Source organism: Branchiostoma belcheri, unplaced genomic scaffold (assembly GCF_001625305.1).
Source record: "Branchiostoma belcheri isolate BF01 breed outbred unplaced genomic scaffold, Haploidv18h27 scaffold9, whole genome shotgun sequence".
Classification (NCBI taxonomy): domain Eukaryota; kingdom Metazoa; phylum Chordata; class Leptocardii; order Amphioxiformes; family Branchiostomatidae; genus Branchiostoma; species Branchiostoma belcheri.
Genome location: NW_017804575.1, coordinates 3,799,117 through 3,824,601, shown reverse-complemented (window position 1 = coordinate 3,824,601; position 25,485 = coordinate 3,799,117). Strand labels below are relative to the sequence as shown.

The window sequence follows — 25,485 nt, the reverse complement described above, 5'->3', positions numbered from 1 at the left end:
CTTGTTGACAGAAGGAGAACCGCTCGCTTGATATCTTTATATAAAATTGCTCATGGACATATTAATATTCAAATGGAACAATACCTCAAACCTGCCCATAGGCGTACCAGAGGAAGTCATGAATATAAGTATCAAGCAATACCTGCCAAAACAGACTGTTTTAGATTTTCTTTTTTTCCAAGAACGATAAATGAGTGGAACAAATTACCGGGCCAGCTTGTAAAAGCCCAGACAGTGGAGGCCTTCAAGGCCGGGCTTCTGGCCGCGCAGCCATAGTCCGTCGCACCCCCCCCCTCTCAGTGATACCCCAGTAGGGGTGGTTAGAGAGTAAGCAAGAAGAAGAAGAAGAAGAACAAAAATCACGATCTTCTCTCTCAACATCTGCTTGAGCTATCCTTTGACCTCTGTCACGCTGGTCGAATCGCCTGTGGTGAAATGTCCCGCTAGCATCACTTCAGACGTGAGGAGCAGCTAGCGGCTAGCGGGGACTCCACGGCCCAAGAAAACTTTTTGCCGTCTCCCATGAGCCGACTGACCAATCTTTTCTGTGTGGTCGTTTCTATGCCATTCGGGTTGTTGCTGGGGTGAATGGGGTGTATTCGTCTAGTCTCAGCCGATCTGAGGCGTTTTTCACCCGGCGCCCCCCACAGCGGCAGAAGTAACGGGACGGCTCGCGCTCAGAGACCCCGCGGGCCCGCACCTCACCTCCCACCGAGCCGACGCTAGTTACCCTCCGCCTGGTGGCGGTTTACTCCCCACTCTGCTGCTGCTTTTACCAACAACCGATGCAGCATGCCGTGGGGCCGGCGGAGTTCTCGACTCTTGCTCGGACTGGGTGGCCTGGCCGTGCTGGGTATGCTGATGACGTGGATCGCGCTGGGGAGAAATCCACAGGCCCGGCGGCGCCTGGTCCCGGCTTGGGATCGGGGCACCAGCGCACCCAGGCCCGAGGACAGGGTCGAGAGACCCGCACAGACTCAGGACTTTCAGGTAGCGTGAATTTGTGCTGTATATGACACTGTTTTGCCCCCCTCCCTCTAATGTTATGCAGCGGTATGTGATGACATATCTCCTCTTCCACGATCCACAACAAACTTCCGTAGGACTAGTCCATGTTCATTGGGGGTGGACTGAAAGAAATTATGGAGAAAGTAAAATATCTGAAAAAAAATTATGACAGAGGAAAAAGAACCGTAAAATTGAACTTTATTTTAGGCATATCTCATACATAAAAGAGTCATTATTATTACACATTTAAGTTTCCCAGTGACAGTGATGCAAATGTTTGTTTACCACATTTTCCCAACACAGGCTAAGTGACTTACCCTACTGGGGTCCTAAGTAATCAGTGCTGAGCTCTCAGTCTGAATGACACACAATGAATCACATACCCATCCACTTCGGTCAAAACTTATAGGAAAACAAAAATTGAACAGGCATGCAGTTACTTTCTTATTTGACGAAATACTTTGATTAAGAGTTCTCAGTCGGGATCAGTCTATATTGCTAGTAATCTTTTTTCCAGATTTGCAAAGTGCACATAACTGAAAGCATTAAGCAGTGAACAGTGAACTTTTGACTTTAAGTGAACTTGAGACTTTGTAACATTTTATGATAATGTAAATCCATTTTGTTTACTCCGCTCAGTCAAACCAAAGGTTACCAGGTATTGATTGATGGGTTTTGACTTTTGTTATTTCTAGAATTCTGAACCATCTGTTGCTCCCCACAGGTACAGCGTGACATACAGAACTACACAATCCAGTCAGTATGCAGGAGAGAAGGCATGCCCAGATCACCATACGACCTGGAACCTTGGGAGCAGAAAACCCTCTTCAGGCATATCATCGTGAACGACAAATACAAGTTCCTGTACTGCTACATACCAAAGGTGGCCTGTTCAAACTGGAAGAAGGTTATCAAAGTTTTGGACGGTAAAATTGAGCATGTAGAGAAGAGGGTTAAGATGGATCATCGTAAAGACCTGGTGTTTTTATCAGACTTGCCACCAGATGAAGTTCAAAGTCGCCTGAAGAGTTACTACAAGTTTATGTTCGTACGCGACCCGACGCAACGCCTGCTGTCGGCTTATCGGGACAAATTTGCCAACAAGGCTAACGCGGATTTCCCTCATAAATACGGGAAAGACATTATCAGGAAGTATCGTGAAGATCCACCGGAGAACACCACAGGAACAGACGTGACGTTCTCAGAGTTTGTTCACTATCTGTCAGACACTGATCCGCGGTACATGAACGAACACTGGCAGCCGTTCACCACGCTCTGCCAGCCCTGCTCCATCCAGTACGACTACATCGGGACGCAGGAGAACCTGGAGGCAGACGCCAATCACGTCTTACGGGCCGTCGATGCTCCACCCGACATCAGGTTCCCCCAGAGACAGCCATGGTACAAGCCCACCGACAAGAACATTCTGCGACAGTACCTGTCTGAAGTACCACCACAGTTCCTGAAGGATCTTATACCAAAGTACAGCATGGATTTTATCATGTTCGCCTACCCCATCCCTGATACAAATTAACCATGGTATGATACCCCATCCCTGAGCTTCTCAATAATTAACTATGGTGTGATACTACATCCCTGAGCTTCACAAAAATTAACCATAGTATGATACCCCATCCCTGAGCTTCTCAATAATTAACCATGGTGTGATACCACATCCCTGAGCTTCTCAAAAATTAACCATGGTATGATACCCCATCCCTGAGCTTCTCAATAATTAACCATGGTGTGATACTACATCCCTGAGCTTCTCAAAAATTAACCATGGTATGATACCCCATCCCTGAGCTTCACAAAAATTAACCATGGTATGATACCCTATCCCTGAGCTTTACAAAAATTAACCATGGTATGATACCCCATCCCTGAGCTTCACAAAAATTAACCATGGTATGATACCCCATTGCTGAGCTTCACAAAAATTAACCATGGTATGATACCCCATCCCTGAGCTTCTCAAAAATTAGCCATGGTGTGATACCACATCCCTGAGCTTCACAAAAATTAACCATGGTATGATACCCCATCCCTGAGCTTCACAAAAATTAACCATGGTGTGATACCCCATCCCTGAGCTTCTCAAAAATTAGCCATGGTGTGATACCACATCCTTGAGCTTCTCAAAAATTAACCATGGTATGATACCCCATCCTTGAGCGTCACAAAAATTAACCATGGTATGATACCCCATCCCTGGTATGAGATCTATTATTTCAACAGTAGGATTTAACTTTCAACTGTACTTAACTTGAGAAGTAGGTTGTTACAGACTCTTTCCTAAAAGAATTATGGAACCAAACAGCAATATGGACAATCAATCTATTTGGTTGAACCCCTTCATAGCATATGGATACAAAATGTGGATTTATATTGTATTACATGTACGTGCTAATAATCTATATAGTGATATACATGATATGATATGTCATGAGAAACAGAATCAAAGTCTTCCCACCAACCTGGTATCCAGGTCTACAAATTTCTTTGCCAGGTCAGGAGTTGGCAATACTCGACATGAGTGTATGATGTGACAGGTACTAGTGACTTTCTAGTACTCCACCGATTCCCTTCAAGTGCCTTTCACAACTCTGTATGTTAAAATAGATGTGCATATTCTTATATTGAAGAAATTCTATTTTGTCATCTTGTAAAATGAGTGCCAAAAACAAGTCCATGTCCACAGAGATTATACGCCAGTTCACAGTTTAAATTTTGCATGTGTGAGGTCAAAAAAAGGGTAAAGGCCCCTAACTTGTTCTTGTGTCTAGACCATGCTTGATACTATGTTTAGACGTGTTTTGTTTATGTCTTATAGGGGCTTTCAACTTTGACATACCCACCGTGCATCAGACTGCACAGCTGAAACTATGAATTATCTCATTGTGACGCCCATGTGCCATGTCTTCTCACCTCTGTCTGTATACTTCTCACAGAGTTAAACATTTCTAAGTAAGAATGCTCATCACTGAGTCTACGGTGCCAATGGTTAGTTTTTGTCGCAAAGATTTAATGTTAAAAATATTTGCAATATTACAGTATTTAGTAGCTTGCTGACCAAACCAATTTTACCTTTACCTCCTATGTCCTCTCTGCAAATAGTTGCGGAGAGGTTGTAGAGACTCCTCAGTGTCAGCTAAAATGGATTTGGTCACCAGCGTAGCTATTTACAATACTACTATAGTTAACATTGATAGTAACTTTGTATACTTTGCTGTTTCTTTACTGTAGCTTTATGAAGCTACAACATTATGAAATTGTGCTTTTCCAATTATGTTATTATTATATAATCTGGTAAATGTTGTTATTCAGAAAGATACTAGAGGTAGAAGAATGTAGGTAACCTACAGAGCTGTATTTTTTGTTGCATAGATTTAAGTTATGATTTTGAGCGTGTATAGATGGTGACTCCAATGGAGTTAGGAGCTGTGTTTTCTTGCTGTTTGAGGAAAAGGCTGAGACATACACCTTCTCATTCTGTTCTTAAACCTGTCAAATTAAGCATTTATAATGTAGGTAATGTTCAGTATGGGCGATAGGCCACCAAGTTTTTTTTTTTAATTGCTGATACAGTGGATATTAATTTGTTACAATGTATAACAGTAACAAGCATTGCTTGCTGATGTGAATCAAGCATGTACATTTTATAAACTCTGCCAGATGTCTTGCCATTATTTGGGCAGGTGCAGCTAAAGATATACCAGTTTTAATCATGCATACAGGACAGAAACACATTTTACATGTAACTGTTTTTATAATGTTATATTATATGTCAATGTAATGTTGCCCCACCCATAGCTACCTAGGAAGTTGTAGCGTTAAAGATTTGCTATGTACAAATATGTATTTGAATTATTGATTTCCTGCTATTTATTTGCATTTTTGTTCTTTGCTACTATGCTTGCCTGTTTGTTAGCTAGCTTGCGGAGAAAGGCACAGTATTAGATGCTGCAGATTTTAACTTCTTACCTGAGCTAGAACTCGTAATAAGGTTATGGAACAACCAGTGTGTAATGAACATTTGGCCACCATATCGCAAATAAAACAAGACTATTTTATGTAAATGATCTCCTCAGATACTTGACTTTGGAGTCTTTGTCCTCGATTTTAAACTTGTAATGGTTTCCATGTTGTCACAACAAAGGCACCGCACATCTGCTTTAGAGATGGCTGCAGTTTTCCTTGCATGCCCTAGGTGGCCCTGCTGTATGATGAACTACATTTTAACCACATGTAAATGTGTTGTACGTGCGGTACCACTCGTAAACTGCGGTATTCGAGGCTTTCACGTCACCATGTGGACATAGCAAGGGAAAAAGCTGGTGGCAAGGTACGTATCGAAATACCACAGACTGTGCGGTACTATAATCGTAGATATTGACGGGAAAATACTTGCCGTTCGGCGTAGCATGACATGTGTGGGGAGGGGGGCGTCATCGTGAACATAGTTTGACCTCTGGTCAGTGAGGTAAACAACAACGTTAACAGTGTAGAACTGTGCCGTGGAGATTCCTGTCATCACCAACAAATATAACGTTACATTTAATGAGAAAGTGATATAATCCATCGTGAAGAGCCATGATTGGCTCCAAATTATCCGGCTGGAGAACTCAGACAGAAGATGACCTAAATCTGAGATATATTTGAACACGTGTGGTTATGTAACATAAGCATCCTGGATCCATTTAACGTTAAGTTTCTCCCAGTGTTTCAGACTGGGTTTCCTCGGCAGTGTAGGCTTCTGTCCCCGCCTGACCAACATAGCACACCCTGGTGATTTTGTCTTGTCAGAATTCAATGAATTCAATGTGTCTGTCATAATAACTCATTACTAGTATATTGCAGTTATTATATGTTCTTCCAGAGGGCACTTGAAATTGTCTTGAATATACTACTAGTACTGTCTGACAGGGTGAAGTCTACCGTCTAATAACCTTCTGTAACTGTATATTCGGTAGAACTGCCCTTTGGTAGCCTGGGTGCCATCCCCAGTAGTACTAGTATATTCGCCAGCTCTCAACTGGGTCTGGACTTGAACACATATAAAACGATTGGTGATGACGTCACGTAATGAGCTAGCCCGAGCAGCAGGGCTTCATTTGATTGGCTGAGCCTCAGAGGCGACGGCCAATGGCGCACCTGCATTATTCAAGTGATGTTTGTTGTTTTGTAAACACAGATCTTCGCGCGAGTGTTCCTTTTCTCGGTGCGTTCTTTTTTTACCGGTAGGACGCCCAAAACATCACGAACGAAATTATTCAATGCATCTTTTTGCTCATTTTTGAGCGACGATATTCCGTCTAAATCGTCCAAAACGGACGTGATTGCGAGGTCAACATCAACCTCCGTGAGCTGAGCGGCTTGTGCGTCAGCCATGTTGATGATTTATTGCGGAAAGACGCTGATGATTTATTGCGGAATTGCGCTTTAGCGTTCGGTTCGCCGTCGGACATGTTGATGATAAGGCGTTCGGACGTTCGAACGGACGATAACGTCGCCGTTCGGACGTCCGAACGGCCCTTACCTAATATGTACATACCCCAAAAAGGGCTTAGACGAGTAGGACCAATCAGCGCGCTCGTTCAAAATCTGAACGAATATTCAGACTCCAGACGCTACATATGTGTTCAAGTCCAGACCCAGTTATAGAGCTGGCGAATATACTACTGGGGATGGCACCCAGGCTAGCCCTTTGGTGGAACACACCAGCTTCACTGTGAGGCATGTGACACGGTGTCTTACACCGAACGACCTACTACACCAAGGTGTTTTGATTTTAATAATTTTATCAAATATTCCCAAAGACCTCTATAATTTTTCTACTAGTATTCCTATCACTAGATTCACTACTGTGTTTTTTGTTTGTTTTTGTTTTCATTTTAAACAGGGATCAGTTCAGGACCTTCACTCAGGGAGCACATGAGGATAGGTCAACTTGAAGTCAACAACGGTGCAACGTTCTCAAGGACAGTGACTCAGTCTTACTTGAGGAGGATCATGTCTTTAAGTGTTACTCAGGAGTGACTGGCTGACAGTGTCACTCAGGAAAGACGATTGCTCAGGGACCAGGAATATTGCAGCTGCAGCAGCTAAGATGTTCTCTTCGTTGACCGCCAAGGTGCTAAGGATTGTGGGTAAGAATGGCCTCCCAGATGGGTCAAACATTTTGGCCACCTTAGGCCACGTTAATGTCATCAGCCGTATCTCAAAAAACTTATCAACAAGTTCTCCTGTGTGTGTAAGGACACTGCGATATCTGGGTCAGCCGACCCCACAGACCCACCCCCATTTGGTACGACCCGGGGAGGTCACCTCGGGAATCCGTCAGGAGGAATTCCACCGGCGCAGAGGTCAGCTCATGTCCGCCATCACGGAGCATCACGGGAATAAGACAAGACACGTTGTCATCGTAGCGTCCAGCCCTGTGAAGTACATGGCCATGGACGTACCCTACCCCTTCCGCCAGGACCCAAACTTCCTCTACCTCACTGGTTTTAAGGAACCCAACAGTGTTCTCGTGCTCGAATCTTGCCCCGGAACTTCTCCGTCCAATCACAGAGCAACGCTGCTGGTTCCCGAGCGGAACCCTGAACGTGAGCTGTGGGACGGCCCGCGCTCCGGGACGGACGGAGCGTTACAGCTGACCGGAGTGGACCAGACGTTGAAAATCGATGAGCTCGGCAAATTCCTGGTCCAGTTCAGGACTCAGGATTGGACGGTGTGGTTCGACCAGTTCAAACCGGTTCACAGACATCTGTGTGACCAAATCAAGATGTCGCTTCTTCAGCCCAGAACGCTGCAGAGCAACACTCCCACCCAGCAGGTCAGCAGGTTTGTACAGCAGCTCCGATTGGTCAAATCTTACAGCGAGGTGGCGCTGATGCAGAGAGCTGCGGACATCACGGCGCAGGCCTTCGCCGACGCGATGCGCTTCTCGTTCCCCGGCGTGAGCGAGGCACAGCTGCAGGGAAAGCTGGACTACGAGTGTCGGATGGACGGGGCGGACATGTTGGCGTACCCACCAGTGGTCGCTGGGGCCAACCGGGCAAACACACTGCACTACATCAGTAACAATCAGGTGGGTATGGATAAAAGAAGTTACAGAGATGTGTGATTCCTCATAGGTGCTCCCCTTGTACAAGCAGCCCACTTCTCTAAAGTGAAATGCTCACAATCGGGGGTTCTCCAGATCACAGATACAAATGTATGTTGACTGTGTCTTCATAGATATCATGGCAGGGAGAGCACCAAAGATGGCTCACACAGCTCTGCTAACATCTGTAAACTAGCTTGTTGTTTATTTTTAATTACAAGTGCCTTGAAACTGGTTTCTAAAATGGAATCAACTGCTTTGATCAACTAACACAAGCATATTTTTGTTGGATATAATGATATAATATGCAACCATGCCTGAAAATTGGAATTTGTCCCTTAAACTTGTTACTAGTTTGTTTCCAGGTGAGGCCAAAAATTTTATGTGTCACAAACCCAAGGTGTGTTACAAACAACTCCAGGTGATAAACAGTGGAGAGCTGGTATTGGTGGATGCAGGCTGTGAGTACCATGGTTACGTGTGTGACATCACCAGGACCTGGCCAATCAGTGGCAAGTTCACCGAGCCCCAGAAACAGGTGTGTTATTTTTGTTTTAGACATAATGCCATTTGTAGTATGCACAACGTGAATGTGCACGTTTCCATGACAGAACTGAGTTGTAGCCTGTAATAGTTGTTTAATCCCAGTGACAAGCATTTTGACCTTGCAAGTAAAAAGCAAGATGTGTTGACCTTGTATGTAGCACGTCGGCAGAACGTACTGCGCCTGCGCAGAACCCTCTATTTTCACGTTTTTCATTGTTTTTTGGTCAACATTGCATTAGAATTTTGTCTGTTGCAGAGGAAATCTTTTCCAACATAACATTTGGGAACTACAGACGAGATGTTTTCCTTATATGCGCAAATACGACCTTATATGAGATGTTCTGACGAAGTGCTATGTACAATACATTTTGCTCAGGTGCAGTGCGTTCTGCCGACGTGCTTTGTATGCTTTGTATCTTGAACCTGACCTTGTGTGTTCAGCTGTACGAGGCTGTCCTGAGTGTCCAGAAGACGTGCCTGAACCTTTGTCGTCCTGAGATCTCTCTGGACCACATCTACACGGTCATGCTGAACCTGATTGGGCAGAAACTGAAAGATTTGGGGATAGTCCGGGACAAGGATGGCTACGAACTCACTCAGGTAAGTTAGACAAAGCCCTTTTTGTTCCATATTTGCATGAATGACTCAATGAGGCATCCAGTGCAGTTTTTAGGGCTTGGAAACAATATTTTTTAAAGTCAATATTCTAGTCACTTATCTACATACTAAGTTGAAATAACACTGTCCCGAATTGTATATCGACATTGATGAAGCAAAAATGCCCAAAATTCTGACAGAAAAAGGTTACTGAAAGGAGCTGGATTAATTTTTAGGGTACAACCCAGAAGTAAAGGACTAATCTTGGAGCTTTTTTCTGCATTTTTAAATGCCCAAAGTATGAAATACTGATTCAAATGTGCTAATGTGGGGCAGTATGTGTTAATATCAAACAGATTGCCTTATTCAGAGTATTTCCAGTTTTGCCGCCCTGAAATTACATTGGATGCCTTTAAACTCCAACATAAGTGTAGTTGCAGGCCTACTCCACTTTGAAACAACCTGAGTTTACTTGTTGTTGTTGTTAGTTAAAGAGTTTGACTTGTTCCAACACAATAAGGAGAACTCACCATAAATTTTCGGCTGATCCCGTCAACCTTCGTCAGATTTGTGATGCAATCGCTGACTTTCCGGAAGTCGGAAACGTGATGACGTCAGGAGTGCATCAAAAGTGGCGGGAAGACGGTATCTCCCACCATCACGGTTCAGAGAGGGTTGGTGGGCCCTGATGTAAACTGCCTCCTTCACGCCTCTCACAAAGTAATCCTGCTCCGTATCTAGAATGCGCACCTTGTCCAATGTAACTGTATGTCCGGGGGACTCGATGTGTATGTGTTGCGACACTTCCGATGTGTTTGAACTGGGGCGCCTGTGTTCCAGAAATCTAGTCTTGAGAGACCTTTCTGTAACTATGTATTCTACCAACACAGATGAGCTTTCATTCGAGTGTTGTTGTTGTTGTTTGTTTACAGACAGCCCGTAAGTACTGCCCCCACCACATCAGCCACTACCTCGGCATGGATGTACACGACACACCAGACATGTCCAGATCCTCCAAGCTGCAGCCTGGCATGGTGGTCACTGTTGAACCAGGTGGGTTTCATAAAGCCAGCTGGGTTTTTTTAGACCCCGCTAATACCAGACTTTTAAAAACCAGTTGAAACTGCTAAATAATTAGCAGGGGGAACTGTTTCTTCTCCGCTAATTATTAAGCATTTTCAACATGTTTTTAGAAGTCTGGTATGAATGGGGTCATAGAGGTGGGTGGGTTCCACAGAGCCAATAGGGTTTCATAAACCCAGGTGGGTTCTATAGAAAAAGTTGGGTTCTATGGGGTTGGTTAAGTTTTGTAGAGCCAAGTGGGGGCCCTAGGTGGGGTTTTATAGATCTGGTTGGGTTTCAAAAACCTGGATTGATTTCATAGAGCCCTAACCCTTTCTAGGTTGGCTCTATAGAATATGCAGGTTCAAAACACCCATTCTGTTTCATACAGGCAGATGAGTTGTCATATCAAACTGGGTTGACTGAGTGGAATCAGGTTTCCACACAATAAAAAGTTTTTAGCTGTATTAGGCCACACCAATTTAATTTCTTAGTTAACAGATTTTTCTAGAAAAATAATGGAACAGGCGGGCGAAAAAAAATAAATAAATAAAAACAGGCCTAGGCATCCTATTATGGCCCAAAATAGTATGATAGTCAACACACCAGGCTGTTTCGAAATTTAAACAAATGATACCATTGCATTGAAAGATGGACTAAATGTAACAACTAGGATGAAAGGGACTGTTTTCAACTGTTCAGGGCAAAATATGAGCATTTTGCAGTTGATTCTGAATTTTTATTTTTATTTGCAAATCAGAAAAAAATGAAGCGGGCAAATCCGTTAACCAAGAAATTAAATTGGTGTGGCCTTAGTTTCAACCTGTAAGTCCCCTGATTTAGTTTCTGACGTTTCTTATTGACAGGAATCTACATCAGGGAAGACGATCATGCGGCGCCGGCAGAGTTCCGTGGGATCGGGATCCGGGTGGAGGATGACGTGTTGATCACAGAAGGGGATCCCCGGATCCTGACTCACAACTGCCCCAAGGAAGTGCACGAGATCGAACAGCTGATGGCATAACGGGGCTGGAAATACTGGGTGTATGTGCACCTTAGTGCACCCAAATTTGGAGCTGTGCACCCAATTGTTTTCTGTGGGTGCACCAGCTGCAGTACACCCAAATATTTTCGTAGGTTTATGTATGTAAAGATGTCAAATATATAGTAGTATACTGCATATTCTTACATCTAAGTGTCAGGCCTTATAATTATAGTACCTTTCTTTAGAAATGAAACATAGTTAGTTTTTGCTGACATTCTATTTATTTTATCTTATATGGTGTACCCTGCAAAATTTTGTGCACCAAATTTTTCAGGTTGGGTGCACCAGTGCACCTATTCCCAAAACTGAATTTCTAGCCCTGCATAAACTTGACCTGCCTGTCAAAGCAGAGATGAATATATGTTTGTAGTCTAGTCTTTATCCCAGCACAAAGGGAAATACACTCTTCAAATTTGCCAATAAAAGCTTATGTCTTTTTCATTGCTGACTTCAGGGGTGCCATATTATACAGTGCAATTTTATGGAATACAGTGCAATCGTATTAGTATACAGTGCAATTTTACTAATGACGTTGTTATGACGTAACCTGGGCCCGGCTTTTAAGGGACGCCGCTGACGGAGCGTACTCACATCTTTCTGTGTTTTTGGAGTGAATTTGGACCGTTCTCGTAGATATACCTTTAGTCAAATCACTTCATAGTACACACAGGGCATGTTACTGCACAGGAATCATTTCGAATTCGCTCGAAAAAGACAGAAATATCTGAGTCAGCGGTGTCCGCCATCTTAGAAATGAAAAAAGCAGGGAAAGCCGGGTCCAAGTCACGTGATTCAACGTCATTAGTAAAATTGCTCTGTATTCCGTAAATTTGCACTGTATACTAGTAAAATTGCACTGTATACTAGTAAAATTGCACTGTATTCTAATACGATTGCACTGTATTCCGTAAAATTGCACTGTATACTCTGGCACCCCTGGACTTGTTACTTAATGGAAAGGTGAAATCAAGAGATTATTATAATGATATAATTAAGTCGTTGGTGAAAATGACCGATAATCTCCTCAATTTGTAATAAATCAATTTATTACCTCTCGACGTGTTCTGTTGCTTCACTAAGGCCACACCAATTTAATTTCTTGGTTGACGGATTCGCCGCTTCATTTTTTTCTGATTTGCAAATAAAAATAAAAATTCAGAATCAACTGCAAAATGCTCATATTTTGCCCTGAACAGTTGAAAACAGTCCTTTTCATCCTAGTTGTTACAGTTATTCCATCTTTCAATGCAATGGTATCATTAAAAGTTCAAAATTTATTGTTTAAATTTTCAACCAGCCTGGCGTGTTGACATGGCTCCTATCATACCATTTTGGGCCATAATAGGATGCCTAGGCCTGTTTTTATTTTATTTTTTTCGCCCGCCCACTCCATTATTTTTCTTGAAAAATCCATTAACCAAGAAATTAAATTGGTGTGGCCTTAGCAAACCGTGTTTGGCAGTGTTTGTCCTGGATTGGGTTAATCCCTGGTGGTAAAAGCTTAGCATACACAGACACGAACTCACCCACCCACACTCACTCACTCACCATGCGGTTTGACGTCAGTTGTTCTCCGTCACCCGAGGATTAGACGTGCTTGCACACTGATGGCAGCCCGCCATTTGCGTCCATCCTGGTTCACACTGTGTAAGTTGAGGTGGTGAAAGCATGATAATTGCATGTGACAGCAAAATGCCAATGCAATATTAAATGTTTTGATGTACATGTGCCACAAAACAGAATGAAACAGATCGTTTACACTTAGTGTAAACAGATCGTTTAGGCTTAGTGATTGTTAGGCATTAGTTCTGTCGTCTATTAAGTCGTAATGAGATAAACATCCATAGCGCGAAACCACTCCACCAGGCACAAGAAGATATGTCTGGTAAATAATCCACGGAAAATATTAATGGTCTTACCTTAACTGGCGGAGAGCAATTCAAATATGCAGGGATGCACGGTCACTGAAAACTTCATAGCAGAGCTTCCCTGAGCACCAGTGAGCAGATATGTCTTCAGATATGGGGAAGAGAATTTTGTTTTTAGCTTCTAGGGTCGGTTGTGAGATAGATAGATATAGATAGATACAGATAGAGAATGTTGAGATCTTCTCGTTCCATATATCTGGTCGTAGATTGACACTAAGAGCGGAATTCACCCTTGGGCCAGATAGCTGAAGAGGAGTGAGTGATTCAGTCGAAAATCGCGGTTAGTCCAATTTTTTAGACTTACAGAACAGTTTAATTGTTCCACAGGGCGTTCACCATAGCTCTTGGAAATTAGTCGAGGCAACTCTTAAAAAGTACATTTATTTCTTAGTTCCAAGACACCATTGGAGTCTACTTGACAGTTACGGATGAGGGAGGCAAATATATACATTAAAGTGAGCCAAGGTTAGACTTTCTCTATCCGAGCCATTACTGTATAGAACGCTGTCTCCCGCAGGGGGGAGGCTGGATTTACGCCAAAAAAACAGTTACTCAAGCAACTAGATATGATTTTGGAAACTGTCAGACGTTTCAGGGAGCATCCACTACCTTTCGTCAGTGTCACTGATGGTGATTTCTAACCTTCACCGACGAAGTTGGATTTAGTGGCAAGGGTAATAAGGGAGCTATAAAGGGGACTGTTTTCGCTGTATTGAAAAATATCTATTGCGTCAACAAACCAAATACACCTCCGGTTGTTAGCTGAAGAAGATTGAATCATCACCATAATGCAGCTGAACCTACTGCATCATTAATTAGGCATGTTCCATAGGTAACAGTCAAGACCTAGCCTGGAGTCCAGCCTTGTTTGTTAGCTTTGGTCCACTTCCCAAGATTGGGGTAGCGGGCCCTGGGAAGCGGACCAAAGCTAACAAGCTAGGCCAAGGCTGAACTGCAGATCTTGGGAAGCGGACCAAAGCATAAAGGCTGGACTCAAAGGTACAAGTGTAGTCATGACCTGCTGCAAAGTGAACTTCACCATAGCTATCGGGAATTAGACGAGACGCCTCTTTTAAAAAGGTACATTTATTTCTTACCTACAAGACGCCTTTAGGCTGCTTACGTTTGTCTACATCAATCTCATGAAAGCCATGAAAGTAGAAGCCAAAGATCTACTAAGTTAGTCACGGTTAGCAGTGTCTGTCTGAGCCATTAGTGTCTGGAACGCTGGCGCCCGCCGGGAAACGAAGTGAATTTTCAAGTTATTACCCTCCATGAAAATGGGGGTACTGTTTTTACTCCGTTTCATGTTTGGTCTGATATCTGAAGATCGGTGAGAAGGAACTGTACGATATTTGACAGATTGATGGATGGGGCCTTGGAGATTGTGTAGGTTGACTTTGAGCCCCTGGTGATTGACCTTGGTACTGCAGTTTAATTTTTTTATTCTGTTGTTTGCGCGTTATGGACTGTTTGTGCGATATTAAGGTAGCATGTAGTTGTTATTACCATGGTTTAGTGGTTTAAATTTGGGCTTCCTAGCTGTTTGCGTTTGATATTTACAATATGTTTAAAGTTGGTCTTTTTGTGTTGAATGTTTGGAAAATCTGGTGGGTCGTTTGGTATAATATTTGGTATGTGGGTAGTTGTTGAGTCTCTTTGCGTTTTAGAGTGCATTAGCAGGTTGTCGTATATTTGTATTGCTTAATTTAAAAGGATTTCTACATTATCACCCCTATTTTATAGTAGTGTGGTCTTTGTTGACCCCAATTGGCATACACTTGTATCTATTTTTACCTCCTGTTTGACAGGCTATATATTTCTTTGGTCTGGTTATTTTTGGGTTACTGACCTGCCGGCCTTGGTAATGGGGCGGTTTGTTTGTGTACATGTTGTGATTGAGAGGTCAATGACCTCACCTCTGCAGGATTGATATCTGTGCCTCCTCGTACCCCGCCCCCCCAAACCCTCTGTTACCAATTAGTGATGTAAATAAACTACCTCCGACCGTGTGGTCGGTGCCAGTCCTGAGTTGTATATCTGGGAGTGAAGTCGTCCCTCTCTCTCGTGACCACGTAACATCAATTTGCTCAGTTAACAAAGAGATCAGAGTAGGATTCTTGCATTACTAATAGCTATGAAATGATATATATGGAATAAAGTATACCAAACACCTTGCAGGCTGCTCCATCAATTCTTTACTTCTTTCTTTCAATTCAGAACATACAAGTCTCTAAGTACTAAAACTCGCTTGAAAGTTTATCTGGGTTGGTACTTAACGTTACATGATAAAAATTAAAATTGTACCAACACAAAGCAACTCCCTCATTATTCATGGCCATATAACGTCCAATTAAATTTAAACCCAGCTGTCATGTTTTAACAATGAACACATGTGATAACATAAAAAAGAACCCTAACAACACCAACCTCGTTCATGGAGGGAAGATGTCTATTGCTTGTTTTCAACTGGATTTTGTGGAAAGTAATACGCAGCACAGACATTAGGCATCTCCGCTTTTCTTATTGCATCAACAACCGAATATGCTTTGTCGTTAGCAGACTCAGCCACTGAATCAACCGCAGGACGTGTTCCATCATCAGCCGGACCTGTTCCATCATCAGCCGGACCCGTTCCATCATCAGCCGGGCCTGTTCCATCATCAGCCGGACCTGTTCATCATCAGCCGGACCTGTTCATCATCAGCCGGACCTGTCCCATCATCAGCCGGACCTGTTCATCATCAGCCGGACCTGTCCCATCATCAGCCGGACCTGTTCCATCATCAGCCGGACCTGTTCTATCATCAGCTTGGTCTGTTCCATCGTCAGTCGGACCTGCTCCATCGTCAGCCGGGCCTGCTCCATCATCAGCCGGACCTGCTCCATCATCAGCCGGGCCGTGTTCCATCATCAGTCGGACTGCTCCATCATCAGCCGGACCTGTTCCATCATCAGCCGGACCTGCTCCATCATCAGCCGGACCTGTTCCATCATCAGCCGGACATGCTCCGTCATCAGCCGGACTTGTTCCATCATAAGCTGGACATGTGCCATCATCAACCGGACATAAGCTGATCCAATAGCCGGGCTACCCACCGTGATACCGTTAGAGCAGGCATTGAGAAGTAACTGTGGAACTCCCCATCTACCATTTTTCAACAGGACCTTGTACATACACAGTGTGTTGCACTACCGGCTACTATAATCCCGTCTTCAGCCCAAAGCTTGGCAGCCTACGGTACAAGGTAAGTTTATTTCATGAACAGACTATGAGCACCTATTAATGTGTCCGATTATGTATCTATCTGTCCGTGTGCGCCACTTAGAAACTGATTCTATGCTGAGAAACCCTTGCTAGACACGACCCTTTAAAACTATATATGACCATCCAAGCTAGTACCTAGCTACCCATCCCCGCTGCCAAATACAGTAGGAACATATTTTATTAATTATATTTAGCATTAGCTATTCTTTTCTAAGGCAACTGGTTTTGTATTGAAGTTTGTTCATAGCGTCCACTTCTCCCATTCTGACCATTCTGATACAGTATTTAGGGAAAACTTCTTGTCACCCCAAAGCATTCATGTACAATTTACGGTTTGGCAAGTAATAAACTATTTCCTTCCCTTGATTATAAACCCCTGATGCTGCAGGAGATTATGCGGGGATTAAAGTCTAACGTTATATGGTTTTTCAGAGGAGCGAATTCTGGTCTCAAGAGGACGAGTAAAGCTAAATTACCAATTCATGGAATAGGCGCTATAGACAGTATAAGAGGCTTAGTAACATGGGAGTGATGTCGATGTTGCATTATGAGAGGACTTGTTGTCACCGTCTCTCATTGCAGAAATCACATTTCTGCAGCTGTCGTGCTGCAAAGAGGACACGGTACTTCTCAGCTAGCACATCGGTACTTCACAACGTTAACGAACACCACGGTGTTTCACATGTACTAAACTTGCCGGTAAATCACAGCTAACGCCACGGTGTTTCACAACTAACGTACCGGTACATCACAGCTATAAACGTCACGGTACTTCACAACTAACGCCACGGTGTTTCACATGTATTAAACTTGCCGGTAAATCACAGCTAACGCCACGGTGTTTCACAACTAACGTACCGGTACATCACAGCTAACGTCACGGTACTTCACAACTAACGCCACGGTGTTTCACAACTAACGCCACGGTGTTTCACATGTACTAAACTTGCCGGTAAATCACATCTAACGCCACGGTGTTTCACAACTAACGTACCGGTACATCACAGCTAACGTCAAGGTACTTCACAACTAACGCCACGGTGTTTCACAACTAACGTACCGGTACATCACAGCTAACGTCAACGGTACTTCACAACTAACGCCACGGTGTTTCACAACTAACGTACCGGTACATCACAACTAACGTACCGGTACATCACAACTAACGCCACGGTGTTTCACATCTAACGTACCGGTACATCACAGCTAACGTCAAGGTACTTCACAACTAACGCCACGGTGTTTCACAACTAACGTACCGGTACATCACAACTAACGCCACGGTGTTTCACAACTAACGTACCGGTACATCACAACTAACGCCACGGTGTTTCACAACTAACGTACCGGTACATCACAACTAACGTCAAGGTACTTCACAACTAACGCCACGGTGTTTCACAACTAATGCTGGTATTGGTACAACACAGCTTTCAAACGTCACGGCACTTCACAGCTTAGTGAACGCCGGGGTTCACAGCTAACACACCGGCACCATACAGCTAAACTCCAAGGTACTTCCAGTCTATAGAGCCGCAGTTGCAACATGGAAAACACCACTGTTGCTATTGAACGCACGGGAATTCCAAAGGATATGAGCTCCACTACTGAGTTTCTAGCTGCCACCATGACCCCCCTCGTAGGAACCACCTGGGAATGGAGAGGTAGCGCTAGCGATGCTGCAACTAACGTTACTGGCAACTTCAGCGTCGGGGATAACCACACGGACTCCATCATGACCAACATAACAGACTACTTCGAGTTTGTTGAAAACTCTACGACTGACAATTTTCTGCATGGCGACAATGGCGGTACTTTGAGAGTCGGTCAAACAGTCTTGATCGGTACGGTGGCCCTGTGTGCTTTGGTTAGTAACGTGCTGGTAATCCTTGCAACTGCCAAGAGGAAAGACACATTACCAAGAAACATTGGCTACCTGGCCTGCTCTATGGCTGTTGCTGACTTTATGCTGGGGTTATCGTTAACATTTTCCATCTATCCCTCCACGCTTGGCTATTGGCCTTACAGTGACGCCTTGTGCACCGCTCAGGCCATCGTAATCGACATTAACCGACTTATTGTTTGGATAACCCTTGCTTACATTAGTGTAGACAGGTACGCGGCGGTAACTAGCCCGGACGGTGTCATGCAGAGTAGGCGTTTTTGCGGGGTCTCCGTTTGCCTGACGTGGACAGTAGCCTTGCTGTGGTTCGTTGTCGTCTACTCAGTGAAAGGGAACATGAGAATAGCATACGCGAAAAGAATGGCAGCGTGCATAGTTAAAGATTTTGACAGTATTGCTGGCCTGGGGGTAGTCTTCCTAGTGGGAAGTGTCGTCACGTGGATATTCCTCATAAAAACTTGGCAGGCGATGGCCAATCACGGGCAGCGCGCTGTGGCACCACCTGCCGCCAACCAGGCACCAGCGCAGTCTTTGGGGCTGGCGTTCCGGACTCTTTTTGCGCTGACTGCCGTACAGTACCTTCTATGGATACCCGAAGCGTCTCTTGCCCTTATCTATGGATTGAAACTGCTGAAAGTCCCTCCGCTGGCTAACTTCTTGATATACTGGCTAGGACAGTTCAACACATTGCTGGACTTTATAATCTACAGTTTTACGCTTCAATCGTTCAGAAAAGCGACGAAGAGCCTGTTTCGGGACGCCATCAGCGTTCTTTGCAGACGTTTGACCGGGCGTGATTTCTTCCCAACGCCAGTCGTAGAGTTCCAGCATATGGAGACTGTTTCCCAGAACGCGACGGTCAACCTCACAGAGGAGAATCCGTCCCCGGCCCACCGTCCAGAAGAGATCCCGTTCCAAGAACAGCCAGTCCGCCGCTCAGAGCGTGAAACCCCGTCCCGAGAACAGCCACGTCCGCCGCTCAGAGCAAGCCCCGTTCCGAGAACAGCCGGTCCGCCGCTCAGAGCGTCAAACCCCGTCCCGAGAACAGCCAGTCCGCCGCTCAGAGCAAGCCCCGTTCCGAGAACAGCCGGTCCGCCGCTCAGAGCGTCAAACCCCGTCCCTAGAACAGCCGCTCCGCCGCTCAGAGCGAGAAACCCCGGCCTGTAAAACCAGCAACAGTGAGCGGCATCTTCCCGCGCTGGCCGGATCGGAAGACGTCCCAGAGAATGACCAACCTCCCATTCAGCTCGAGAGCATACAACCCACGGTGCCCGCTGTTCCCGCACGTGTGTCCGTATTTATTGATTACGACAGTGATGATGATGATGATGATAGCGCAAATGACGGAAAAGCCGACATGACCCAACTTCCCGGCATGTTATGGGATCTATAGAAACAATAATTCTGGTAAAAAGTCAGCTCAAGCACTGCCTCAAATGAATCTTACGGATTTTACTCTAGCAAATCACGAACATTTGTGACATGTTTACGTGACAGCAACGGTTGCACGAAGTCCGGATCCACAAACTATTGCAGAGTATGAAGTTCTTCGCCATGTAACAGGTGCTCCCAAGCATAAACGTGGTTGCGTGACGTCACGTTAATGTCTGGCCAATCAAATGACACGGTCCGTAAGTAACATCCAATTAACGTCAAGTATGTACTTACCGTCACGTCATGGACATTCCGCTACACGCTAAATAATTCACGTTTTAATTTCGCAAAGTGGTCGGGGCGGAGTTTTCTCCATTGTTCTCACCTCTGACAGGGCTAATTATCCTATCACCGCATGCTGCGGTGCGTAGAGACTATTGTGGACCTGGTGGCCGGACTGTGCACTTGCCTCTGTAAGGGATCGGAATATTGGGAGTTCGACAAGCGAGTCTGCGCACACGCCATGGTAAGATACAACTTTTAACTCTTTCCTGCAATAAAATATGGCATGGCAGCGGCTGACTTGGGCCTGAAGGACTGTTCATTTTGTTTTACTCACACGTTGGGGAATAAACAAAGTGTTAGCGCACCTGCCTTTTGCACAACACATCGGAGCGATTCAATAGACTGCTTATGTACGTATGAACAAGTGACGGGGTCGCAATGCTAACTATGTATGACGTGACAATGTTGGTAATACAAGTAGCTATGCATACCGGAATGTGACAGACCACTGTCTCTCTTTCTTTGCTTCGAAGAAAACAGAGCACTATCTATAATAAGCTTAGGCTGTCGAACCTCAAACATAGAACATTTAGCCTCTACCAGGCCGCAGTTGGGGAGGCGGCTGGAAATAGTAGGAATCGGCCAGATAGAGAGATAGCATGCTAGGGGATTTGGTCTGCTGGAGAGTACAGTTTGCTGCACCCGAAATGTATACGTACCCTCTAGCGGACCAACTTCCTCGGCATGCTATCTCTCTATTTGGCCGATTTCTACTCTTTCCAGACGCCTCCCGAAGCCTGGTAGAGGCTAAGAACATTATCTGTACGGTATTAATGTGAGTACATTAATACTAGACAGATTCAGAGATATAGTGTTGACAGACGTGCAATGAAACAAAGTCCTGAGTGCAGACCTAACCTTCGACATGAAAATGTAGAGTACAACTAACCAACTCACCTTGCATTTTTTCCTATTTTGTTTTGCTCAGGTCGAACACTTGACAGACGAACAGATAGAGGGTGAGTGATTATACGGGTTATACATGTAGTGGAACTCCAATATCGCTCATGGATAAATTTGGATTCCTTTTCTGGTTTGTTCCTTTGGGGTCAGAAAATAACGTATCCTGACTGACCCAAAACTACAACTATTGTTTGTCAACTGCCCATTAAAAAGTATTGGTCAGCTGTCCTTGGCAATCACGTTAACGATATAAAAAATTTCAACATTGAAATATTGAAAAAAAATAAATTAATAAAAAAATAATTAAAAAATAATTAAAAATAAAATAAAAATAAAATAAAATAGAAATGAAAATAAAAATAAAAATAAAATTAAAATAAAAATAAAAATAAAAATAAAAAAAATAAAAAATAAAAATAAAAATAAAAATAAAAATAAAAATAAAAAATAAAAATAAAAAATAAAAAATAAAAAATAAAAATAAAAAATAAAAATAAAAAATAAAAATAAAAATAAAAATAAAAAATAAAAATAAAAATAAAAATAAAAATAAAATAAAATAAAAATAAAAATAAAAATAAAAAAAGGTAACGACATGCGTTGTTCTTGGTTTATGGGCTGTACTCACTGCATAAATATTTGTCGTTAGGCTGTCTATGGTACAACCAATGAACCATGTAGAAAATGATAATCATGTTTTCCTCAACTAGAAATCAAGGACGCGTTTGTGTCCTTCGACAAGGACAGTGACGGTCTGATCGCCACGAAGGAGATCGGCTCCGTCATGAGATCGCTTGGACAGAATCCCACCGAGCCCGAGCTGAACGCCATGATCAACCAGGTGGAGATAGGCGCAGGTGAGAACTGAAGGTGTATTCAGTCTGTTTTAGCGCCGCGGTTTTACCGATCGCTTCCCTGGAGCTCGCCGAATATTCTACAGAGAAGCGAGGATTTAATCAATGCTTCAACGTAGACATGCCTTGCTCATGGATACTGTTTTGTGGCTGTACCACCCGCCTCGCTAGTAGGCCCCGTTAAGTTAAATACTCTATTTGCGTTTTATAATGCCATGTATATAACACTGTGTAGTGTATTATCACCCTCCCGAGCAGGGTTAGTGGCTCGGCCCGGAAGGGTCCTAAAAAAATTGTATTATGCATTTGAATGTATTACTTTGTCTATTTATTTGTCGACATGGTGGAGTGGCAATTGAAAGGGTGTACTTGGGTCCACCTGTTCCACCATGCCTTCCATGTATGTTCCACTATGCCTTCAATGTATACATAGGATACAGGAGTTTTCTTTTACACAACCTAGATAGACTAACCTTGCTTACGTTTGATGTCTATCAGACGCCTTCCTCAGAGCTTTTGACAGGAGCTCTGCTTCTTGTCGCTATATGTAGCCTATGTAGGTGGCCCTTTTGCGGCGAGAACACAGGGAAGTTTAAGATCGACTTCTAAGACAATCCAACCTTGCACGTTGTGTTCCAGGAAAGTTCAAGATCGACTTCCCCGAGTTCCTGGACATGATGGTTGAGCAGATGGAGTCCCACAGCAGCGAGCAGGAGATCGCAGAGGCCTTCAGGGTCTTCGACAAGGACGGCAACGGTTTTATCAGGTGGGATTTTATGAAATAAAGGCCGTGTTTATGTGAAGTCACCCAAACAGCGATTCGGGTAACTCACATTCCTCACATCTGGTCCACGTGCCATACATTCATTTTAAAACGTGTCCGATCACGATTCTCCGAAACTACATTCATTGTTGTATGATGAAAACACGCTAGGTAGCGTGTTATTATTGTCAGAGGTCAACGACCTGCTTGCTTGTGCCCCCTCCCAGCGTATCTCGGCCGCGAACTTGCCGACGTGGTCCCGCCAGAGGCGATGAAGCTCTTGCTATAGAACGGACACATTATTTGACCATTACTACTCTTTAAGTTGCTGACACGTAAAATTTGGTATTGCATATAAATAAAGAAATATCACCCCGTAACCATGACCAAGTGAAGTCACATTGAAATCACATTGCGTTCAGACGCAAATCGCGATGCGGGAAAACCGATTCGAAACCACCTCTAGAAGTGGTATGGGATCGAGGCGCTTTCAATGTGATTTGGAGCGTTCAGATGGAGCCACTTGAAACCGGCTTCGGGGTAAACCACATGTAAAGCGCCTTCACTGACTTCACATAAACACGGCCAAAGACTCAACTACATGTATATCTTTGCCAACACTGAAATGAACTTCAGTTGGGACTTACCCCAAATTTTCGGCTCGGACTCCTTCAACCTTGTTCACGGGATGGACCCGTCTACTCGTGTACGGGTGAATGGATCTATTCCGTGAACAAGGTTGAAGGTGTCATGCAGCCGAAAGTTTGGGGGTAAGTCCCAATTCATTCCAGTGTTGGTAGAGAAAGTTGAGTCTTTATTTCAAAATGATTGGTACCGACACAGATGCACTTTCATGCTAGGTGGGATTTTACTTCTTCTGGCTGTCTGAATGGAATCATCACCAACCGTTGACTCAATTGGCTCTCTCAAATACATTTATGTATTTCACAAGGAGAACAAATAAAGATGAAACTGGTCACGAAAATATGATTGCATTCTGTTCTTCTATCTTACCACCTGTTGGAGCCAGGCTGTAGAAGTCGTTCGAGGTAGATCCTCGGTGGGGCTCAGAGTCAAACGTTCCTTGGCACCGTATCCTCGGGGCATGCCATGGAGCCAAGGAGCTTGTGTACTGCCCTGGGAAATGTTTGTCTTGTAGGCTATATATAGCGCAGCCACCGGTTGACCAATTCAGATACCGTCAATTCTCAAGATGCATGAGGTTGTAGGCCACAGATGCTAGTATGATAGGACACTATGTACAGCCTAACTCGTTCCCCAATGGCAGTTCTTGATATGTATCCAGTAAGTATACATGACACTGACACTACAAAATGTTGTTTGCCAGTGCTGAGGAACTGCGGGACATCATGAAGAACCTTGGCGAGGCGATGTCCGTCAGTTATTTATAGATGACTAACAGTGTTATAAGGTTATGTAAGTTGTTAGTACAGTAACAGTATGTACGTACGAACTGTTGTTTGCCAGTGCGGAGGAACTGCGGGACATCATGAAGAACCTTGGCGAGGCGATGTCCGTCAGTTATTTATAGATGACTAACAGTGTTATCAGGTTATGTAAGTTGTTAGTACAGTAACAGTATGTACGTACGAACTGTTGTTTGCCAGTGCGGAGGAACTGCGGGACATCATGAAGAACCTTGGCGAGGCGATGTCCGTGGATGACGTAGATGAGATGATAGAAGCTGTGGACACGGACGGAGACGGACAGATCAACTTCGACGGTGAGACAAACTTTAGCGTGCCCAGGGGCCGCGATGAGAGCGTGCAAAATTGCAGTTATTCCAAATATATAACCCAACCTGCAAATTTAAAAATTTGAGCAGTGGCGGTTTTGGTGCCCCTGATGTGTTTGGTCACCCCTAGACCATTTTACTCTTGACTAGTGAAACCCATGTTTTGTTTAGCACTACCAGGGGGTATACATGTCACTTTTATGCGAATTTGGTAGATAGCAACTTCATGAAATGTTAATGATGTGACTACACATAAAAACACGTGACAGCGGGTTTGGGGGAAATGCTAATCATAAAATGGGAAGAAACAGAACCCCTGGATGCTAATACATAAACGCTGTCATTTTGGCATCTGTCATGATATCACGTGCCCTTGCCATACTTGTGCACTGTCCAAGTATGTTATGAAGAAGTTCCAATAATCCAAGTGTAATTTCTGATTTCAGAATTTGTGGCGATGATGACGGGAAAGTTCTGACCTGTTGTTGGATACACCGACCACTGCAATCTCTACTCTCGAACTATTTTAATATCATCTCTAATTTAACTTTCTAATTTTTGCGATTTCAATTAAAAGCAATGTACAGTATTAAGAAAAAGTAAACATTTCAAAAAATGAGCTGGTTCAGTTTTTTTTCATCATTCAATGAAGTAGTTGTAGTTAAGATTTCCCCACGCTGCTTTAATGTCTTAATGAGAGAGGATACAGCAAAACTAGGAGTCAAAATGTGTTTGAAAGGGAAGTTACGTTGACAGCTCACAGTAGCTGATACTAGTATTCACCAATTTCACACTTCCCATAATGCCTAGTAAAAGTCACGGATATGACGTAAGACCACCGAGCTCCCCCGTGTACACTACTAGTATATGACATCCAGTAGATTTCTAGCGGGGACCAATCAGAGGGCTGCTGGCAGGTAATAACCGACTAGCGGCTATTAGCACCTTGTTTCATGTAAATGCCATGAACTCAACCAGAACGCGTAATTGTTTCTTCAATTCTTGTTTACTTCAGTACTAAGTAC

The 25,485-nt window shown here is 43.9% G+C and overlaps 5 protein-coding genes across 5 annotated transcripts; 4 read left to right on the top strand and 1 right to left on the bottom strand.

Annotated features, from left to right (window-relative positions):
- The first annotated feature begins 366 nt into the window (after positions 1-366).
- LOC109487724 (carbohydrate sulfotransferase 14-like) lies at positions 367-4,582 on the top strand. The gene is made up of 2 exons (XM_019791777.1): positions 367-990; positions 1,733-4,582. Exons 1-2 carry the CDS (start codon positions 793-795, stop codon positions 2,540-2,542), a joined length of 1,008 nt encoding a protein of 335 aa, XP_019647336.1. The 5' UTR covers positions 367-792; the 3' UTR covers positions 2,543-4,582.
- Positions 4,583-5,215: 633 nt separating this feature from the next.
- LOC109487709 (probable Xaa-Pro aminopeptidase 3) lies at positions 5,216-11,368 on the top strand. The gene is made up of 6 exons (XM_019791758.1): positions 5,216-5,353; positions 6,911-8,101; positions 8,538-8,654; positions 9,104-9,262; positions 10,192-10,312; positions 11,188-11,368. The coding sequence occupies exons 2-6, from the start codon at positions 7,118-7,120 to the stop codon at positions 11,343-11,345; spliced, it is 1,539 nt and encodes a 512-aa protein (XP_019647317.1). The 5' UTR covers positions 5,216-5,353; positions 6,911-7,117; the 3' UTR covers positions 11,346-11,368.
- Positions 11,369-15,977: 4,609 nt separating this feature from the next.
- On the bottom strand, positions 15,978-16,709 carry LOC109487637 (tropomyosin-1, isoforms 33/34-like). The gene is made up of 2 exons (XM_019791642.1): positions 16,706-16,709; positions 15,978-16,336 (listed from the first exon to the last, which is right to left on the bottom strand). The coding sequence occupies exons 1-2, from the start codon at positions 16,707-16,709 to the stop codon at positions 15,978-15,980; spliced, it is 363 nt and encodes a 120-aa protein (XP_019647201.1).
- A 1,399-nt stretch (positions 16,710-18,108) lies between these two features.
- LOC109487636 lies at positions 18,109-19,858 on the top strand. Its single transcript, XM_019791641.1, has 3 exons — positions 18,109-19,109; positions 19,176-19,408; positions 19,449-19,858. Exons 1-3 carry the CDS (start codon positions 18,109-18,111, stop codon positions 19,856-19,858), a joined length of 1,644 nt encoding a protein of 547 aa, XP_019647200.1.
- A 275-nt stretch (positions 19,859-20,133) lies between these two features.
- Positions 20,134-25,046, top strand: LOC109487740 (calmodulin-beta-like). The gene is made up of 6 exons (XM_019791801.1): positions 20,134-20,365; positions 21,113-21,143; positions 21,798-21,944; positions 22,581-22,707; positions 24,333-24,448; positions 24,907-25,046. The coding sequence occupies exons 1-6, from the start codon at positions 20,255-20,257 to the stop codon at positions 24,936-24,938; spliced, it is 564 nt and encodes a 187-aa protein (XP_019647360.1). The 5' UTR covers positions 20,134-20,254; the 3' UTR covers positions 24,939-25,046.
- Positions 25,047-25,485: the final 439 nt, after the last annotated feature.

What these genes read in the sequence shown, in the direction of transcription:
- LOC109487636 (XM_019791641.1), top strand. Translation starts at nt 18,109, where the DNA reads ATGGAAAACACCACTGTTGCTATTGAACGCACGGGAATTCCAAAGGAT. An exon ending in AAACTGCTGAAAGTCCCTCC is followed by an intron (nt 19,110 to 19,175) that starts GCTGGCTAACTT and finishes TATAATCTACAG; the next exon opens with TTTTACGCTTCAATCGTTCA. An exon ending in GCCAGTCCGCCGCTCAGAGC is followed by an intron (nt 19,409 to 19,448) that starts GTGAAACCCCGT and finishes TCCGCCGCTCAG; the next exon opens with AGCAAGCCCCGTTCCGAGAA.
- LOC109487740 (XM_019791801.1), top strand. Translation starts at nt 20,255, where the DNA reads ATGCTGCGGTGCGTAGAGACTATTGTGGACCTGGTGGCCGGACTGTGC. An exon ending in GAGTCTGCGCACACGCCATG is followed by an intron (nt 20,366 to 21,112) that starts GTAAGATACAAC and finishes TGTTTTGCTCAG; the next exon opens with GTCGAACACTTGACAGACGA. An exon ending in CGGACAGATCAACTTCGACG is followed by an intron (nt 24,449 to 24,906) that starts GTGAGACAAACT and finishes TTCTGATTTCAG; the next exon opens with AATTTGTGGCGATGATGACG.
- LOC109487724 (XM_019791777.1), top strand. Translation starts at nt 793, where the DNA reads ATGCCGTGGGGCCGGCGGAGTTCTCGACTCTTGCTCGGACTGGGTGGC. An exon ending in CACAGACTCAGGACTTTCAG is followed by an intron (nt 991 to 1,732) that starts GTAGCGTGAATT and finishes TGCTCCCCACAG; the next exon opens with GTACAGCGTGACATACAGAA.
- LOC109487709 (XM_019791758.1), top strand. Translation starts at nt 7,118, where the DNA reads ATGTTCTCTTCGTTGACCGCCAAGGTGCTAAGGATTGTGGGTAAGAAT. An exon ending in ACTACATCAGTAACAATCAG is followed by an intron (nt 8,102 to 8,537) that starts GTGGGTATGGAT and finishes AAACAACTCCAG; the next exon opens with GTGATAAACAGTGGAGAGCT. An exon ending in GGTGGTCACTGTTGAACCAG is followed by an intron (nt 10,313 to 11,187) that starts GTGGGTTTCATA and finishes TCTTATTGACAG; the next exon opens with GAATCTACATCAGGGAAGAC.